This window comes from Neospora caninum, chromosome VIIa (assembly GCF_000208865.1).
Source record: "Neospora caninum Liverpool complete genome, chromosome VIIa".
Lineage (NCBI taxonomy): Eukaryota > Apicomplexa > Conoidasida > Eucoccidiorida > Sarcocystidae > Neospora > Neospora caninum.
Genome location: NC_018393.1, coordinates 3,588,051 through 3,607,981, shown reverse-complemented (window position 1 = coordinate 3,607,981; position 19,931 = coordinate 3,588,051). Strand labels below are relative to the sequence as shown.

The 19,931-nt window shown below is 59.9% G+C and overlaps 1 protein-coding gene across 1 annotated transcript; it reads right to left on the bottom strand.

Moving 5' to 3' along the window:
• Nucleotides 1-2,394: 2,394 nt before the first annotated feature.
• NCLIV_023390 (conserved hypothetical protein) lies at nucleotides 2,395-17,221 on the bottom strand (the record flags this gene model as incomplete). Its single annotated transcript, XM_003882534.1, has 9 exons — nucleotides 2,395-2,478; nucleotides 2,986-3,157; nucleotides 3,430-3,536; nucleotides 4,374-4,493; nucleotides 4,879-5,540; nucleotides 5,888-10,543; nucleotides 10,844-11,566; nucleotides 12,047-14,276; nucleotides 14,699-17,221. The coding sequence occupies 9 exons, from the start codon at nucleotides 17,219-17,221 to the stop codon at nucleotides 2,395-2,397; spliced, it is 11,277 nt and encodes a 3,758-aa protein (XP_003882583.1).
• Between the last annotated feature and the right edge of the window lie 2,710 nt (nucleotides 17,222-19,931).

Here is a 19,931-nt window from a genome sequence, read left to right as displayed (position 1 = left end):
TACATATACATATATATCGTAGAACGAAAAGATACATAGAAGGCTTTAACGTGGTATTTGTACCGCAGAGGGGTGAAACAGGAAGAAGTCGCGGGAAGTGATTGTATTTTCAGGTGTCTTCCGGCCGCTCCTACTTTGAAAAAGGGAGAAAGAGTCCCGAGTCATGAAGGTGAGAGTGAAGACGGAGAAAGCGAGATGACGGGAACAGCAGAAACAGTCAAAAAAGAGAGTACATCCGAAGAGCGCGATCCCAAGCGAGAGAGTTCCGGCGGTCAGGTGGTTCTCTTTTCCTTTGAAAAATCTGCTCTTCTTAAGGTGCCTAAGAGAAAAACGCTCTCCCCGGCTGCTGGCTTCACTGTTGTGCCTGCGGCAACTAAGAAATGTTCATCCCAGCAACCCCCGGAGTTTTTTTCCTACACTGTTGGTGGAAGGACCTGAGAGTTCCTTCGTCGCAATGGGCATCTTCCTCTGTTGGGAAAACCTCGGGAAACTCTGCAACGTGCGCCACGCCCCGAGCCTGAACAACCGAGTGTGTGCAGCGGAGTGCCAGCTGCGAGGCAGAACAAATCTTCAGGCTTTCACTTTCAAGAATCGATACGCACCTTTGCTTGCGGTGGTCACTGAAACGGTCTCCGTGGGGTTTTTTGGTAGGACTTCGCTCTCTGTTTCGGTCGGTTTTCGTGTCCTTGTCTCTCTAGAGAGTCCCCCTTTCTCGCCTCCCTTTTTCCGCGAGCTCTTTTTTCTCTCCTTTTCTGCCTCTCTTCTCTCCCATCCCTTCCTAGATCTTTGCTCCTCGCCTCCCAGCTCTTCGTTACCCGGCCGATTCGCGCCCCGCAAGTTGTGTGCCTGCGTGCTCCCGCGTTTGTCGTGTCGCCGTGTCTAAAACTTGGAGCCGTTTTCAACTGGAACCTTTCGCGTCTCTTTTTCTTCTGATTCTCGCGAAAGACGCGGGTCTCCGGTGTCTGCGACACACAGTTTCGAGCGTTTGCTGCTTTCAAAACTCAGTTTTCCACCCCCCTTCCCACATTCACACGCACGGACACCTGTACCCACACGAATTGCCGCGAACACTTTCCACGTGAACAAATGAGAGGGCCTCGAACGTCTCCGCAGTCTTTTCGTTCTTCACATCTTCACAAAAAACTCCCGACTCTGGGTGTCTCCGAGTGAGAGATCGGGCCGGGACCCGTGAAAGGGAGCGCGCGTCACACAGCCGTCCATCGACGCATTCGTGGCAGCGGGAAGACAGAACCGCGCGACAGCGACGCGGCTGTGGACACGAAGCACAGATGCCCCGGCGCCTCCAGGCTGAAAAGGCTTCTTTCCCCCACGAGAAAAAACGCCGTAAATCTGGAAAAGACGCGCAGCATGCGAACCGCGCGCGGGAGGTTCACCGGCTCGCGAGACTCGACCTCCTGTGTACAACGACCCTTTCCACAAAGAGGATGGTTCCACATGTCCGACTCCATTTCGCTACAGTGAGGAACGATCTACGCGCACTCTACTGCGCGGATGCTCCTCCTGCGCATGCATCCCCTCACGCGGAAACGACGGGGACAAACAGGCGCCTCTCCCGCCCCTCCGCGTGGCCACGGGAGGCAGAAACGAACAAACGACGCACAAAACACACACCTGGAAATGTGCCGCGACTTCGTGTGGCGATGGACTACAGAAAGAGTGTTCGACTAACGTCGCCGAAAAAGACAGGCTCCATTCACCCCTGGAGAGAAACGCCTCTGAGACAACTTTGCGTCTATCTCTTGTTTTCTACAAACGGAACAATGCCACCCACATAGCTATAGCCTGAGAGCTCACTACACACCGATTCGATGCGTGGTTTAAAAGATATCCTGCTAAAAAGCTGGCGAGAACCGCGCGCGCCAGGCGAACGCCGGGAAACGCCTTCCCATGCCCCGTGGATCCGCCTCGTTGCTGGGAAACCAGCAGGGAAACGAGAACGCCAAAAAAGAAACGAGGACCAGCCGAGGCTGCAAAACGACGCGAATCGCGAGCGAACACACAAACGACGGACATGCGCCGCCCTCACAAAAAATCGCATGCACTCACGCGAGAGGAACCGAACAAGAACTGGAGAGTCCGCACCACATGCAATGAACCACTGAGCAACTTCCGGCGCGCACGCGTTCTCTCTCCCGAGAGAAAAACACATCCCCCACGACTACCCCTCGGATCTCACACCGCCTCTGGCTCTCGCCCGCTTGTCTCCTCCCGCCTCAACGCTTATATACATATACATATATAATATATACATATATATATATATATATATATAAACGGCGCGCGTGTCTCTTTTTCGAGCTAAATGTGTGAGTGAATATCTCTGGATCAATTCACGCGAGTCGATGGTGAAAAGACGAGGGTGAGAAGGCGAGCCTAGAAGGCGACTTGGATGCCTTCCATGTCCACATCGAGCCCAATGCGGAAATCTTGAATGCCGATGCGAACTTCGCCTTTGGCCTGAAAGGACACACGTGAGAGAAGTTGCTGCGACTGAAAGCACACGGCGAGGGCTTTCACAGAGAAAAAGAAAGCAGCCTCCCCTGCATGCACTCTTCATTCTTCCCGAAGCGCACAGCGATAAAGGGCCTCCATAGATCAGTTCGAGGCACACTCACGCCGCGTCGCTTCACCTCGAACAGGAAGAAAAAAGCATCCTAAAAAACCATTTGCAATGGCACGTGTCTTCGAGTGTCGGCACTCCTCACTCGAGTATTTTTGCACCGCTTCTTATCACCGACATAAGCATATATATACATATATATATGTATATGTGTATGTATGTACAGTATACATACACGTGTATTTACATGCATGCATGCTAGCCACGTGAATAATGCAGGTCTACTCATATCTATATTTCTATCTATATCTAGTGTAAATATATATACATGTAGATGGGAGGACCACGGTTTCGCGAGGGAAATTTCCTGTGAGGTTCGTTGCGTGGAGACCCGAGTCCCTTACGTCGATTGCCACGTTTCGGCGACTGCCCGAGATGATGTTTCGGACGATGGCGAGGGCTGCGCTGGTGTTTTGCAGCTTGGGGACGATGCGCACTGGAGTTGAATGCGACACCTGCATCGGAGGAATGACGTCTGGTTTGTCGTTCTTGTCGATGACCATGCCTCCCAAAGATCTACACAGAACCACAAAAAACGCGCGGGGAGGACGTCGCCCCAGGAGCTATAAACACACACATCTCCACCCACGCCTATTTCAGCCGGTGGGCTTTCGGTGAAAAAGAGTGTGTCGTACACAAAGAAGTGTGGAGAGAGGGGAGAGCCAAAGCCGTTCGTTTCTACCTCGCGGAAAGGTACCGCCAGGATGTCTCGGTCTACGCATGAAGAGGAAGAACCGGCTTTAGGTCGAGAAATAAACAGTTAGCTGTTCTTTCCTCGCGTTGCTTACTGCCCCTCATAGAAAGTCTCCATGTCGGCGTAGAACAGTTTGATCGGCACCCTGACGGGGTTCTCATAGATGGAAACGGCCTCGATGACGGGGACGAAGAAGTTAAGCTGCGAGCGCAAAAAACAGCCGCAAAAAGACGCCTTTTTTCACTTGCGCAGACTGCCCGAATCTCTGGCCCGTCCCTCGATGAAGTCGGCACTGGAAATCGTCTCTTTCCGAGAGAGAAGCCGAGAGCGAGATCCGCGTCCTCTCAGCTCCTCAAAAAGGCGTGTCCACATCCAAACCAGCTGTTCCGCTCCCTCTCGCACAAGCGTCTTGTCTCCTGTCCACAGTCTCTCTCCAGGACCGGAAGAAAAGCCGTCGCGCTCCTCCTTCCAGGGTCCAATGTCGCAAGCGCGGTTCCCCATTCTCCTTCGCTGGGCTCCTTCCAAATTCCGGAAGAGACGTCTCTTTTCCTGTCTCTGTCTTCCACGAAACAGACGCGGGCTCAGAGGTCCGGGAGCGAGGGGGGAGGAACCGGAGAGGAAGACGGAGAAGAGAAGCGAGATCCAGTGCGCACCATTTTCTTACACGCGGACACCACGGAAAGTCGCTGTCGGGAGGCCGAACGGCCAACGAGCCGAGGAAACGACTACGAACAAACACGCTTTCCCGCCTCCACTTTCGCTCCCGCTATCCAAGGGAAGAAACAAGGAAGCGGAACGCTCCTCACTCCGCTTCCTCCCGCCTCTCTACTTGCCGGCGACCTGTCGATACACAGTCGAAAGCCCTCAGAACTGCAATGCGCTCGTCTTTCCCCACCTCTTTCTCTCTCCCTGCATCGGCTCGGCCTCCTCGGGCTGCGCGCAAACAACTCCGCGCAGAGAGCAAGAGGGCTGCGCATCTTTTCCAGGGAATCCGAATCCGAGGAAAGGGCAGACACCCCGAGGGGACACTGTACTTACGGAAGGGAGACCGCGAAGGCGAGAAGAGCCAGTGAAGTCCGGGAGGGCTTGGAGAAGGATTTGCGGGTCGTTGATGTTTTCGAGGAACGAGGAGACTGCATTCACCTTATCACTTCCATTCTGTGGTTCCGGCGTCCAAGACAAAGCGCAGAGAAGCCAAAAGGCCCAGAGGCCGAATCCCCGATATTCAGCAAAGGTTGTCAATTTTCTTAAAAAGATCGCTCTCAAGCCCAAAGAAAACTCTCCCTACTTCTGGCGACGAAATTCCCCACGCACAAGATCCACGCACGCACACTCGCGCGTATCTACACACATACTGCATCACAATATAAACATTCGGCATCGCTGTTTATCACCTCTCAGAAACCACTCGGCCGCTGACTGCTGTTTGTCTCTTTGTCTCTCTGAATGCTTCTTCGAAAAATCTCGAAAAGAGTTGGCCCGTTTCCGCATGCGGCGTGCGCGCACACGCGCCGCGGGTTCCCCTGCCTCGCGATTGACTTACTCGGAACGAGATTTGGATGCCTTTGATGAGTTGCTGAGTCGTGCCCGGGAGATCGACGACGACTTCCATCTTGGCGAAGAAGTTGGCGAGAACGGGGTTTGTCGAGCTGTCAGCAGAGCCGCGAATCACCAGTTTGCTGGTTCGGCCGTTCATGTAGTTGCTCATGATGTCGCGAGTCCCGATCGCAATTTCCTCGCCGGCCACGTCGACCACGGGCCGGAGCAAGACGGCCTTTCCTATCAGCCAGCCGTCGCTCGCGGCGTGCTTTCCCCCGTCGACGTCGCCCTCGCTCACTGCGCTCTCTGCGCCGGGCGTCAGGCTTCCGGGGCGCGGCGGCCGCGAAGACGGCACCGACATGTCGGCGACTTGGACCATGCCTGCCTGGATCACATAGCCGAACTGCGGGTGGGGCTGCACGAGTTTGAGGGCGGGCGGCGAGAGGGTTTTGAAGTCTCCGAGCTGCTCCTGCTTCGCCTGGGAAATCGGCGTAAACATGTCGAGGGTCACCTTCCCGAGACGCACCGTGAAGTTCTCGACCGCCTTCGGCATCATCAGCCGCAAATTCGCGGACGCCAACAACCCGTGCGCCTTCCCGGCCTGGATCCCAAAATCCTCCATCTGAAACGCATTCTTCACCGTCTCCGGATCGAGGCCGCCGATGCCTGAAGAGAGACGGTCGCAGAGACAGGATGCCCCAGCCACGCTTTGCCCCTCGAGTCGCGCATCTCTCACTCTCTCAAGTTCACCCGAGTCGAACGCGAAATTCTACCTCTACATCTACATAAATCCACATAAAATGACATGTATATATATATATATATATAGGTAGATATATATATATATATATAGTTATAGATGTAGATATATAGAGAGAGACAGAGGTCGAGATATAGGTAGTTACATGTGTGTGCGTATGTTTCTAGAATCCTTTTTTTCTGAGAGTTGGTGCTTGAGATGTAGCATGCAAGCTGCAGATCTATCCAGGAAGCGTCTCTTTCTCTGTGTTTACATTTCAAGCTCTTTTTGAGGTTGATGGGGACGTCGCCGATGAGGAGGGGTCCGACGGCAGTTTTGATTCGGAGGCGCGCATGGCCCTTCAGGAGGATGTGAAGGTCGCCCGACTTGTTCACGATCTCTGCGAGCATGTCGGCCATGGCTGTTTCGGCGCCTTCGCGCACACTCAGGCGCAGCATGTCGACGAAGAACCGGAGCTCGACTGGGTCTCCGCGCTCCTTCTCTTCCTCTGTCTCCCACGCCGGCACGACCGCGTCAGCGCGCGCAACGAGTGCGGAGGCCTCCGGTTCGGCGAGCGACGCAGGGCGCGCCGCCGGCAGAGCCGCAGGGGCGAGGTCCACCAAGTCCATCGAGCCAAGAGGCGTAGGGTCACCGTCCCCGTGGTGGTGAAAAATTGTCATTTTGCTCCACACCGTCTCGATTTGGTGGCGGATGTTGAACTTGTCCGGGAGCGCGTACAAGACCTGGACCTCGCCGGAGATAAACGGGTCTCGAGGCCCGCTAAAGTCCACGTCGATGTTGACGAGTTCGACTTTCTTCACCATCTCCGTCACGGCTTCTTCCGCACTGCGGCCGCGCGCCTCGGACTGACCCGCAGACCGCAAACTCGATATGGGCACTGAGAAATCCACGTTCGCGAGAACTTCCCGCAGCCACCGGGGGGCGCGACCCTGGACGCCGGCACGGGCGATCGCGAGCCGAGCCGCTTCGCTCGCCTCGCCCGCCGACGCCGAGAACAGGCGCTTCGTCGGAGCGCCCCGCACGCCAATCGTGTACTGGCTTTCGAGGAAGAAGGCCGTCGCGAGTTCGCTGAAGGCGTCAAGGCCCTCGGGTTTGACTGCGCCCTCGAGGCGGACTTCGTTGCGGCCCGGTAACATGGCGAAGTGCGGCAGAACGACCGCGCCGATGACGGTACCCTCGTACGTCAAGTCGAACGCCATGGGGCCGAGATCGACGGAGACGTCGTGGTTGTTCTCCATGACCAGCCGCGTGGACAAGTGGAACCCCGGGACGTTCTCGTCCTCGAAATCCGTCACTCTCAAGTTTTCCAACGCGCCTTCGGAGAGGTGCTCCAGCGTCCTCCCTCCAAAGATCTCCAAACCGTCCATTGGGACCTCGAGGGCGAGCGGCACTTCGCGCAGAGTCAGGAAACCCAAGTCGGTGTCGACCGCCACAGTCGCCGCGCCGCGTACGTACACCGTGAGCGCCGACGCAGACTCCATCAGACTCAGCGCGAGAGCCGCGAACGCATCGCCGCGGTCTTCAAACTCAAGCACCACATCCTCCAAGTGGATGTGAACTTCATCCCCGACCTGCTGCAGCGGCATATCCCGCAAACGCAGCCGGCCGACCGTCTCGAGGGCCTGGGCCGAAGCCTCGCGTGCGACCAGCGAAGGGCGCGTGCTAGGCGAAGCCACGGTTTCGTCCGAACTGTCTTGGAGACGCCGCACTGGGTTCGAAACGTCGGTCGAAGGTTCCCGTCCTTCCGGCTCAGTTCCCGTCGCGGCGTCGCCGGTGCCTGCTTCGGTTCCGTCTTGTAAACGTTCCCTTTCTGCGTTCTCCGCTCCCCGCCGAAATGTCTCGCCGTCCTCGCGCCTCCTTTTCAGGTCGACCTGGAGGTCCACGGCCTTCACCACGAGGCGCGAACCTTCGCCGAACGGGCTCAGAATCTTCGCGCGCACGTCGGCACTCAGCGCGACCGCGTCGTCGCGGCCCTGAACCGCCGGCGCAATCGCCGAGATGCCCACGTTCCGCAGGGCGATGTTGACGAACGAACCCGCGACGAATTTGTCCAAGCCGGAGGCGGGCATCGGGGCCCAGATCCGCATCGCCCGAGCTGTCTCCACGAGCCAGAGGGGAGTCTCCGCGCCCGACAGCTCCACGCCTTCGCCCAGAACGAGCACGTAGGGCGAGAGGCCTCGGACGGCGCGGGAGAGGAACTCGGAGACGACCTCGAGGTCCGTGGGCCTCGGGTCCAGGTGTCCGGACACCGCAATCGTCGAAGTCCCTGGACGAATGGTCAGATTCGGGATGCTCAGCGTGCCGAGATACGCAGACTCGACGGGCGCCGAAGCGCGCCCGGCCTTTTCCGGCTTCTCAAAGTTTGGCGTCCGGGGTACCTCGACGCGGAAGGCGAGCGAGCCGAGGGACAGAGACAAGTCGAGAGGGAGGCGAAGCGCCATCGTCGCGTCAAATGCCGCGCCCGAGTCCAGCGTCGGCAACTCCCCTTTTCCGCGGAACTTCACATCCAGCAAGTCAAACGTGAAGTCTTCCAAAAGCCCTCTGGGCGTCGCTCCTGCGCCGTCCCCCGTCCGGTTTGCGTCTCCCCCGTCCGCCGAATGCTCGGGCTCCCTGCCGGCCTCTGCGGTTTCGGCCCTCTGCGCAGCGCCCGCCAGCTGGCGCGAGTCAACGGCGGCGCGGACTTTGAACCCCGAAATGCCGAAGTTTCCGAACGCCGTCGAGACGCTCGCGTGCACTGTGGCCTCGTAGGGCATCGCCGCGACTTCGCCGTTCACCAGACCCGCCACGAACTCCGCAAACAGCGCGCCGTCGCCGGCGAGCTCCAGAGTGTCTCCGAACTTGACGTGGTTCAGGAGGAGCTCCACACGCAGCAAGTCGCCTTCCTGGACCTGCGACACCGGCACGCGAGACGCGAGACGCAGCGTGGCCATCGGCCCCGGCGCGGCGAGAGGCCGGCCGCGCGCCTCGCTGGCTGCGTGGGGAGATTCGACAGATGCGTCCTTCCAGTTCGAAAGAGGCGAGAAGAGGCGGATCTCCGCGGCGACCTCGTCGATGCGGAGCTCGACGTCCGGACCCAGGGGGCTGCGTGTGTCCACCGAGACGATGGCGTCGGTGGCGAGACGCGTGGAGTCCAAGATGGCGATCGACAGGGACCTGAGCCGCATGCCTTCCACGAGTCGCAAGACAGAGTCGAGGCCCGAGAGAGCAGGCCGCAGCTGCATGCGGTCGATGGTGTCGAGGAGCCAGGCGGGGCGGGCTGCCGTCTGCTCGCCCCGGTGGCTCTGAATCAGCAGATCGACGTTGGCCTCGCCAACTGCACTTTGCATGAGACTCAGGAGCCGCGAATCCGGCGTCCCGCGGACCTTCGAGGCTTCAAACAGCTCGCCTTCCACCGTGATCTCCTGGCGCTTTCCCGCCCCGCCCAGCCCGCCAATCACTGCGTCCTTCGTCGCCACCGTCCCAATCACCTGGCCCTGGGAAATCAAATTCAACTTCAAATCCCCTGCATGCACTTCCAGTGCTTCCGAATCGGTCGACTCTCGGGACGCGTCCCCACGCGCGGCAGGCGCGGCATGCGGCTGCGCCCCCAGAAGCACGCGCGCAGAGAAGACGATTCTGTCCAGGCCGTCGGCGCCGTCCAAAATCACCTGCTTCACTTGGAAGGCCTGCATGAGGACCCCAGCGGTCAGGCTGTCGAGCACGGGGCGCATGCCCGAGAACGGGACATTCTGGCGGAGCGCCATGGCGTCCACCACGAGGCGTCCCAGCGGCGTATGCACAGTCACGCCTGCGTCGCCTTCCACGCGAATCACGGCCGAAGCCGACAACGGCGTCTCCGGTGTCTCCTTGGCGGTCGCAAAGTCTGCAAAGGCCGCGGCGTCGGTGATCGCCAGGGCTCCCGCGAAGGGCAGTTCCAGCGTGCATACGCCGCCTGTCTCTGAACTGGCCGAGGCTGCCGTCGGCGTCCCCTCGCTGGCTTGGAGCGAAGAGACACTTTGCGTCTCGGGCACACACACGTGCCTTGCCGCGGAGCTCGGTGACGCCGGCGCGCTCGCCTCCGCCATATCGCGCGCATGCGTCTCCGGAGAGTCCCCCCGCGACTCCGCGGACGACGTTAGTCGGCCAAAGACGCGGTTGCTGCGCGCGTCTCGCAAGTCCGCGCGAATCGAGAGGTCTTCGACCTCGAGCAACGCGTCGGTGCCGAACGGGTTCTGGAGCCGCAGATGGAGGAAGGAATCGAGCAACAGCGGGGCGGCGAGTCCCGGCTGCACGCGGACGAGGATCTCCTTCAAAACGAGACGCCTCAGCATGTCGACCGGCAGCAGCTGCCGACCATCTACCGGCGCCTCCAGCTCCAAGCCGTCCAGCCCCACGGCGATCCACGTGGGAAGCGTCTCCGAGCTCGAGAAAAAAGACGGGGACGAGACGAGGCCCCGACCGTCGCCCGTGTTGACGTGGATCTTCACGCGCGCAGATGGGGCGCCGGCGCTGTCTTCGTCCTTCTTCGGAGCCAGCGTGGAGGCGTCTTGGCCCGGATCTGCCTCGCTGTCGTCCCCGATGGTCACCTGACTGACCACGGCCTTGACTAGATCGTTCAGGGCCTTCAGCCCGTGAGCAGTCGTCTGTCTGTACAGCCGGCCGCGGACGTGGAGCGACGTGCGAAGCGGGAACGGCTCGACGGTCACGACGTCGTCGGCAATCCACGCCTGGCCGAGGAGAGAGTCGTTGAAAGAAATGTTGAAGAAGAGCCGCGGGAGCAGCAGCCGCACCGACGCGGGGTTCTGCATGGAGGCAACTGCAAACAGCCGCGCGCCGCCTTCGGGGTGGACACCCTCGAAGGAAAACGACTCGAGGCGAGGCGCAAAGACGCCGAGGTCTTCGTGAACCGCCGAGGAAGGACGCGCCGCATCTGAAAAAACAAAGCGCGAGGGAGCGGTGGCGCCGACATTGAGACGAACGGCGCGCGAGCGAGAGATCACCTTTTGCGCGGAAGCGCGAAGAAAAACGTAAAACCGACAGCGTGGAAAGAACGGGCGAGGAACGAGCAGACGGGGGCAAAACGCGCAAACGCAGAGACAGCCGGGAAGTCACGAAACTCCGAACAGGCAGAACCCGCCGATTCTGGAAAACGGGAACCGCACCTTTTTTCTCTTCGAGAGCCCCTCGGGGTTCTCGGGTCTGTTTGGTCGCGTGCGGGGCGCTTCCTCACCTTTTTCTTCGCCGGTCTGCGCGCGGTTTCCGAGGAAGACTTCTTTTTCGATTTGCACGCCACGGATCTCGAGCGTCGCTGCATCGCCGACGAGTACGCTGACTGTGGCGTGGCCGTTGAAAAGCAGACCCAGAGCTTCCGAGGGGTTGCGGAGGTACTCCTGGATGGTGCGGCCGAGTTCGACGCCGTCACGCTCGAGAAAGAGCCGCGCGTCTTCGAACTTCACAAAGACGTCCAGCGACGCGGATCCTGGAGCCGCGTGGGGCGCGCTGGTCGCGGGCGTCTCCGGAAGCTCCAAATGGCCGATTGGGCGGCCTTGGAGATCGAGGACTGTTGCGGAGAGGGAGACAGCCTGGATGAGGACCGGGACGGACTGGCCGAGGGGATTTGTGGCGAGAACCGTCGTGGATGCGTGGAAACGCAGCGACGGAGAGGCAAAGTCGGGATGGGAAGGCGCGGCAGAGACAGTCAGTGCGTCGAAGGAGATGTCCTGGAGGAGCGTACGACCGTCCATTCCCGGCAGCAACTCGGCCAAGGGTGGAATCACCGGCAGAATCTTCGCGCCTCGCATCGCCCGCACGAACCACCTGGGAACCCGCGAGTGCGGCGCGTTCCTCGTCGAATCCGCAACAGCCACCGACAGTTCCAAATCCCGATTCAACAGGGCGCGAGAGACCAACGACGAGACTGCGCGTTCTGTCTCGCGATTCAGAATGATGCCCCCTAAAAAGAAACAAAGACGCATAAGACAAAAAAGCAGATTGTGAGGGCGTCCTTTCGAGGGTGTGTAGAGAATGTGGCAAAAACGTGAAAAGAGCTCTTTCCTTGAAATTCGAAAACACATTTCCGCGCCAGGAAAAAACTTTGTAGGTTGGACGCTTTTTCTTCGGTGTCTTGCCGCACAATGCCGCCTCTTTCTTCAAGTGTAGCGAGGCCGGTGCGTCGAGACGTCTCCGCGGGGATCCGTGGTCCACCGTGAATTCGCCGATCTCCAGCTGCAGAAAGCTGCCTGCTGGTGTTCCGAAATAGATTCCCGTTCCACTTGCCAAAGACACAAATCGATATTCGCATATGTACATATATAGACAGTTAAACATCGATATCTACATATAGACAGAGACACAGAAACACAGATATATATAAATATGCATGGATGAATATGCATGGATGCGCGTGGGTCTCTCTCCTGCTATCTCCGCTTACCAACGAGATCGAGGAAGTTCTCTCCGGGGACGAGTGAGATGTGCGTTCCGCGCATGCGACCCACCGCGGTCCCGAGGTGGAGGATTTCGAGTTCAATGCTTCCCATGTCGACGGTCGCTTCTGACGGGTTTCGCATTTGCACAGAGACGGCGAGAAGGAGTCCTTTTTCTTCGCTTTCGAGGCGCATGTCGTCTCTGAGGCCTGGGCGTCGACTTGGCGCCTCCGCTGTCTCTCCCGTCTCCGCTGTCTCCGTCTCGCCCAAGAGGAAGGGGCGTAGGGGCCCGAAGCCGAGGACTTGGAATTTGCGCAGTTTTGACCCCTTCAGCCCGTTGAGGCCCTCGAGCGGCATGGCGGATTCGAGGTCGACGTTCCGAATCTTGACGTCTCCAAATCCCGTCTGTACTGTGCACTCTGCTTGCCCCGTGACAAACACCTCAACTTGCTCGCGCTCCAAAAACGCGCCGACAAACTCCGCAAAGGCCGTGCCATCCCCTGCGAGCTCGAGGGGAACTTCCAGCGGCAAGAGGAGACGCAAAACGGAGGCGTCGACTCCCGAAGCTGAGGGCGAAGCCGACAGGGAAGGACGCCCCTCCGCTCCTTCCGAGAACAAGTGCCCGACCGCTTCGGATCGGAGGTCTCGGAGCTCTGTCGAGAGGCGCCCAACGGTCATGCGTCGGGTCTTGTGCGGCGCGTTCGACGTGGCGACCCTGCCGCTTGACGGACTCTCGCTCCCCACAGTCTCCGCCTCCTCGCCTTGCCGGCCAGCCCCTCCTGCGGCGACAACCGGCCGGTAGAGCCCGCTCGGCGTGGGAACCCAACTCGCCTCGCTCGGGAGCGCGACGACGAGCGCGACGCTCAGGGAGACGGCAGACAACCTGAGAGGCAGGTGTCGCCCCAGCGGGTTGTTCAGGAACAGTTCGATGTAGCCGCGCATCGGAACGGCCTCGTCGAGGCTGCGCGACCCCTCCTCGGCGTCGAGGGACATGCGCAAACCAGCTAGGTTAACGGACCGGACGAGATCGGCCGTTGTGCCGACCTGGGGAACGGGGACTTCCATGGTGACTCCCTCGAGGCCCTCTTGGACCCACTTCAGTGGCTTTCTCGCCCGGTTCGCGCCCGAGTCAGAGCCGGCCTCGGCGTCTCCTTCGCCCCTTCTCTCCTGCTCGGCTGCCTCGAGAGAGTCCAGGAGACGCCTGGCCGTAGCCGTGACCACAACCTCCATCACGGGGACTCCTGCGGATTCTGGCCGCGTTGTGGTTCGCCCCAGCGCGTCGTTCGGCCCTAAAGACTCGGCGGCGTTCGAGGCGTTTCGCGCTGGGGACGAGATGGCGCTGGAGAAAAACTCCGAAAGCGTCTCTGTGGCGTCGTGGGGCGGCTGCAGGCGCCCAGTGAATGTTAGCTTGTTCGCGCCCTGTGCGATGTGGACATTCCGCGCAACCACGCTGCCGATCGAGACTCCGCGGAAACTCAAGTTCAGCCCCAAGTCGCCGAGGTACACCGAGGTCGGCGCTTTGGAGGGGAAAATGACCACGGTCGAGATCAGCCACGCACCAGGGACTTCGCCAGTAACCTCGAAACTCTCGATTTCCACATTCCGCATGTCGCCCATCGACGCCATCTGCAGTGTCTGGTCGAGAGGCAGTTTCGTCAGGGAGAGCGGCCCGACCGCCGTCATGGCTTGGATTTCCACGTCCGACTCCGTGAAGGCGAGGACGACGAACGGCGAAGGCTCCGACACCATTTCCCGAATAAAAGCTGAAAACGGCACGCCGTCGTCCTCGAGATCAATCGTACCCTCCATCTCGAAGGAAACGTCCATCACGGAGGAGTTGACCAGGACCGGCTTCTCGCGGGACGCCGAAAGCGCGCGTGGGGCGGCGCCCTCATCCGGAGACGACTCCGCCGGAGCCCGCCGCGAGTAGGTGTCGGAGCGTGCGAGGAACGTGCGCGCGCCAGGCTCCTCTTCCTCCGCACGGACCGCTTCAGGGTAGTTCACGAGCTTCTCTTCGCGTTCGACTGCGGCCACGTCCGCCCTTTCTTCCGGCCGAGCCTCCTGGGATTCCCAGACGCCGTCGCTGGTCTCGGCTGAAGAAGAGCCTTCTTCGCGATTCAAGGGAATCTCTGGACGGTCCACCCTCCGGGGGGGGCCAGTGGCCCGCATCAGCCCGTTGATCACGCCCATCGGAGTCCCCTGGAGACCGCCTCGGCGCAGCGACGCACTCAGAGACACCTGCGAGTGCACACAGACGCCCGGATCCGCGACGCGTGAACGCAAGGTGAGAGTCAGACACATCTACGCAGGAATCAAGGTTGAAACAAGTAGCGGCAAACTACTCGCCAGCTCCACTCTTTCGTTTGTAAACCGTGGTGTCCTCTCTTGTCGAGCGGCTGTCGCGGCTTCGTCGACTTGCGTCCCTCAGACTGTCTTCGTAGGTCGCCTACCTCGGTGTTTCCTAACCTTCCTTCCTTCCCCCTGTCCATTTCCCTCGTTTCTTTCACTTTTTTGTGGGGTTTCCTGCAAGTCTCTTTCCTCCTTTTGCCTGTCCCCGTTCCTTCGACGTGCGCCCGGGAGCGCTGCTGCGTGGCCTTTCCTGCTCGGCCCCACCAAACAGTGCGTCCCCGGCCCTCTTTTCCTCGCTCCCGTTCTCTCACCTTCCGGATCTCGAGGGGCGAGTTGTGCCCCAGAGGGTTCACGAATCGGACGGTGACCTTCGCGGCAACCCGTGCGCGGTTCTCGACTTGGGACTCCGCGCTGATATCGAAGTGGTCGAAGCGCATTTCCTTCACCAAGCCGTTTCTGCCGCTGGTCTCCACGGACCGGCCCCGCGGCGCACCGCCATCGTCGCCAAACAGATTGTCGACAGGTGTCTCGACAGCCAGAGCGCGAACCGCCGCAGCGAACAGCGGCTGCGTGGTGAAAACGCCGACGGTCTTGACGTGGACGGCAGACCCCGAGAGAGACGCCGACATCATCTCGGACAGGGCGCTCCGGAAGCGCGCAACCTCCTCCGGAGACGGGGCGTGCTCCGAGCTGCGGGTGTCGTAGAACCTGTCCACGGCGTCGAGGCCAGACTGCTTGGCGAGCGTCGCGGCATGCGTTTCCGGACTGCCGCCGAGGCGAAGGCCGATTTCGCGGGCGATGGGAAGAACTGCGGGATGCAGTTCCGCGTCAAACACGTAGGTGTTGATCCCGCGCCGCAGGAGGACGGGGCCGCGAGACCGCAGCAACCCTATGGGCGTGTCCTTGAAGAACATGAGGAACTGGATCTCCCCCAGAGAGTTGATCGACGAGGTGCTAGTGTTGTCGAAGACGACCGTCGCGCGCACGCGGAGTCGCTCCGCGTCGCTGCTCGTCAAATCCATCTCCGCGACTCGGAACCCGCGGGCGACCTGCCGCTGAGAAGCCGCGACGGGGAGCGGCGGGCCGTCGATCGCGACGGTTTTGTCGAAGGGGATGTTCCGGAAAGTCAGCCCAAGCGCGTGGATCTCCGCGCTGCCTGCAATCCGCCACTCGCTCTTCCCCTCGCGGAGCATGGCCATGACAAACGCGTTCCAGTTGGCGAGGTCGGTGACGCGGAAGTCCGCCGAGAAGGCGACGTGTCGCGTCGAAGGCTCCAAGGTGAAGCGCGGAACCGTCATCCGGCCCACGGGCTGGTCTCGCCAGGAGATGTCGAGAGGCAAGTCGTCGACGTGCGCTGTGACTGGACTCGAGGAGAGAAACTCAAAAACGATCGTCGCGAGGAATCCAGACGGATCGGGGTTCTCGATGCTCGTCGAGAGAACGCGAACCTTCGACGCCCTGACTTGCTCCGCCACGATCCGGGGCGCGACCAGGCAAAACAGCACGGGCAGCCCAATCGCCAGGAGAAGCAAAAGGAGGACGAGCAAGAGTAGGACGAGACGCCGCTTCCGGCTCTTCCGGAAGTACGTCGGAAGCCATCCGTAGCTCCTGAACCCGCCGTTGTCGCCTGCTTTCGCCTGCTTATCCGACGGCGCCGCACTGGGCGAGGAAGAGTCATCTCCGTCCGTCAACAGGTTCTCGCCCCCCGGAAGCGTCTCCTCTGTCCCCCCACCCTCGCGCCTCTTCTTGGCCGGATGTGCCGCAGGGGCGCCGCCGAGAAACGACTCGACCGGCGCGTCGTGTCTGTCTCGTGGACTTCCCTCGCGCCCTCCGGCCCGCTCGCCGCTTCTCAGTCGCCGAGAAGGCAGAGAAGAGGACCGGTTTCCATCACCCTTCTCGGACGTCCCCGGCAACCTCCCGAGCAACGAGGAGCCAGCCCTCTCCGCGGCGCCGGCCTCCCCGTCACTTGCCACCTGTCCGATCGGTCCAGTCGTCGGGTCTTCCCGTCTCCGCGCCGAAGCTGACACTGCGTCTCCGGATCCCGCGGCGCCTGTGTCGCGTCGGGAGGAAGTGTTGCTGCCGTTCGACGTGCTGGGCGGACCTTCACTGGAGAAGATCCTGTGGAACCCGTCGTCGTCGGCCGGCGGGTCGTGGACCGTCGCAGTTGTTTTGTCCGATTTCCGCGTCAAAGCACTGCCCACACTCCGGCCGTCTTCGAGAGAGGACAAACTCGAGTTGGAGCGGCGAACGCGCGCAAACGGATCGGGCGCATTCGCCTGCACTGGCTGGTACTGAAACTGCCGCGAGCCGTCGGGGCTCGGGCGGGTCTCCCCAGGCGTGGACGAGGCGCGCGACTCCGCCAGAGGCGTGTTCAGCGGTGAAAAATCCGCGACCGGCGAGGCGTGCCAAGAGCCGGGACTCGAAGGCCTGTCCTGGGGCTGCCCCGGTGGAGGAAGCGGCGCGCCCGCATGCACAGGCTGAGCGGGCGCCGCGACGGCGGGACGCGCCCTGGAGCCGCTCCGGCCCGGTCTGCTGGAGCGCGGTTCGTCGGGTCTTGCGCCCTCCGGCGGGGCTGCTATAGACGTGAACGACGAACTCGACCAACGCGGCGAAATGCCTGGCGACCACGGATCCGCCGGCGCACATACGGGACGCGAAAAAGGAAGGGTGGGCAACAGCCGAACCACTCGGCGTCCACCGCGCATCGCGGCGGGGGTTCGGGTCTTCACTGCACTCGAGCCTACGGGGCCAAACTGCAGGCTGGTCTCTGCGGCCTCTCGATCGGCGGGAGAGGCCGAGTACACCACCCGCGGCGACCGCGAAGGCGCCGGCATCGGGAGGACGCGAAGCGGGAGGCGGTGAACACGAGGAGGGCTGCGCAGACTAGTAGACGCGCCGGTTGAGGTGCGTGTCCCTTCTGGGCTAGGGCGAAGTTGAAAGAGGCGAGGGACGCCGCAGGGGCCAAGACGCACAAAAGTGTGGATGCAGCGAGGAAAAAAGAAGAGACAAGCTCCTTTTTGTCGCAGACGGGGGACGAGGAAGGAAAAGTGAGGCAAGGAAACGACGCGCGATGAGCGAGCCTTTGATGCGACAAGGCTGTGCGTGGGTGTGCGCGGAAAGATAGGAACGTCCACGCACAAGCTACAGAGACCGCAAGATTAACTGATCGCGAACCTCGCCAAGCGAGGAATCTGCAAATGCAAGGACACGTCTGGCGCACAGGCAAACTGCATGTCTGTCCGCGAAACGAACACAAAACTCTAAGGTGGCGGGAGGACGGCCCGAGGAAGGCTTTCGTTTAAAGACTGTGAGAGACAATGTCGTGGTGGAGTCGAGAAAACAACCCCGCAGAGAGGAGACAAGGAAATACAGGAAAGACTCCGTCGCGGGTGAGGCGTCCGCGACAAGAAAGACGCAAACAACTCTCCGGTTCCTGTCCGCCTCTCTCTGTGGGCCCACAGGCCTCACAGAAGACGCAAAGGGTGCGAGGTGCTCCAGCGCCACTGAGGATTGACAGCCAAACAAAGAGACGAATGAAAAGAACAAAAGCTGAAAAAACAACGGGACATGCACAACAAACAACGCCAGCGCGAAAAATCGATCCCTCGAGGACTCGAAACAAGAGAGGCGCAGAAACGAGGGGCCATCGGTGCCGCGGTCTCCCGCATCTGGTCCCTGGACGCTTTTCTCAGGGGCTCTCGCACATCCCTCGGGCGGCCTGGGGGAGATGTTTTCGCGTGAACACCCGCGAAGGCGGAAGAGAACTTCTCGCTAACCGAAGTCGGCAGACGAGGAAACGGAGTGTTCAGTGAGCTGTACGTATACCTGGCACACTGGCCGTTGTGTGTGTGCGCGAAGAAAGGCCGACGACAAAATTCGGAACAGTGGCACAGCCTACGTTAAAACGCTACAAAAACAAGAGGAGGCTGCCGTCTGAAAAGGGAGGACGGGACACGGAAATTGCCTTCAGGTGGAAGTGGATCTGCCACCACGGCAGAGGAGTGAGCTGCTCCTCCAGATCGGTGCTTTCCTGAGTGCTACTTGCCCTCTCGTTCGCTTCGCCCCAGCACCGTTCGTTGACACGTTCTTTTGGGCGGAAGGCGAAGGTTTCAGCTCGAGAATGCATCTCCTTTCCGACCCATTTCCCCTTTTCCTCTCCCTGACAGATGCACACGTCCGTTTGCGCGAATATGTAATTTGTGTACTCGTGTACGATGCACGAGAGCAGCGCCACAAACAACGGCAAACGCGTTTAGACGAACAAAAAGGATTGGGACGAAGACGGGAAGAAAACAAACTCCATCAGAGTGTGAGGAACGAAAAGACGGAGGCTGAGCAGAGAGAAAATGAGGACCGTTATGGGGTTCTTGCAGCTTGAGAGACGCCAACGGGGAATTTCGGCAAAAACTAGGCAGAGAGTAGACGCGGAGCGAGCAGAAGGGAACAAGTACGAAGGAAAAGAAGACGAGGGGGACTACAAAGTCCGCCGATGGCTTTAAGTTCCGATTGAAAAGACCTCACGGAGGAGTATTTACTTTTATTCATCTAGAGTAAAATCGCCACAGTTCCGGAACCTCGAAGTTTCAGGGCCCGCACATTCCGCGCCTTCCTTTTTCTGTTGCGCAACGTGCCCGAGGCAGAAAAACAGGAGCCGGAAAACTCACGAGCGTATTCAGTGTAACTTGGGAGGGGAATTTTTGTTGAGGTCGGTCGTGAAAGCGACACGAGGAAAAACAAGACACTGAAAAAGTCGTTCCTGTCAGAGAAGACGGGGGAACGGACGCGAGGGAATTCGGCCCGCCAGTTTTCCAGCTGCGGCCTCGGCAGTTTTTTTCTCCCTTCTGTCTGCGAGGTTTTCTTTCTCGGCCCCTCCGATTTCTTTCCTGAAACGCGACCGAGAAAACGAGGAAACTATGTCTGTACAAAAAAGCCGTGGACGATCCGGCAACAGGCATACGCAGTCCAAAGCGGATTCAGCGGTAGGCCTGAATCGCAGAAACACGAAAAACGGCACGGGGGCGAAATACGTAGTATACGGTCGACGGCAGAACACTCTCAATTTCACCACTTGCGGATTTTTTGCCGTTTTCCGACGCGCTCGCACTCAGCCACAGGTACAGGTTGTTCCATCATCCCGCGTCGTCGGCGCCCGTCCTCGCAACACTTCCATTCAGCACATCCCACTCTCGGTCCACAGACTCGTCCCATACGCCGCGCTTTTGGGTCACCTCACCAGGAGCGGAAAGCAGGGAAAATGGTCCGCATGGCGAAGGAAATCAGGCTAAAGACACCGGGTAAAGCCACCTTCGCATCGGCCAACAAAAACGCATACGTTGGCAATCTTCTCCAATATAGAGCGCGGGAACATGCACACCCGTCCAAAAAAATCGACCACGCGCTTTCTATTCGTTTTTGATGTTGTGCGTTGCGCTCTCCACCCGAGCAATCTCACTCCGTTGCACAGCGCTGGTGTAGTGCAGGTCGGGCGAACCCCGTGTGTATACGCGCCCAGTCTGTGAGAAAACGCCCTTCTTCCTTTTTACC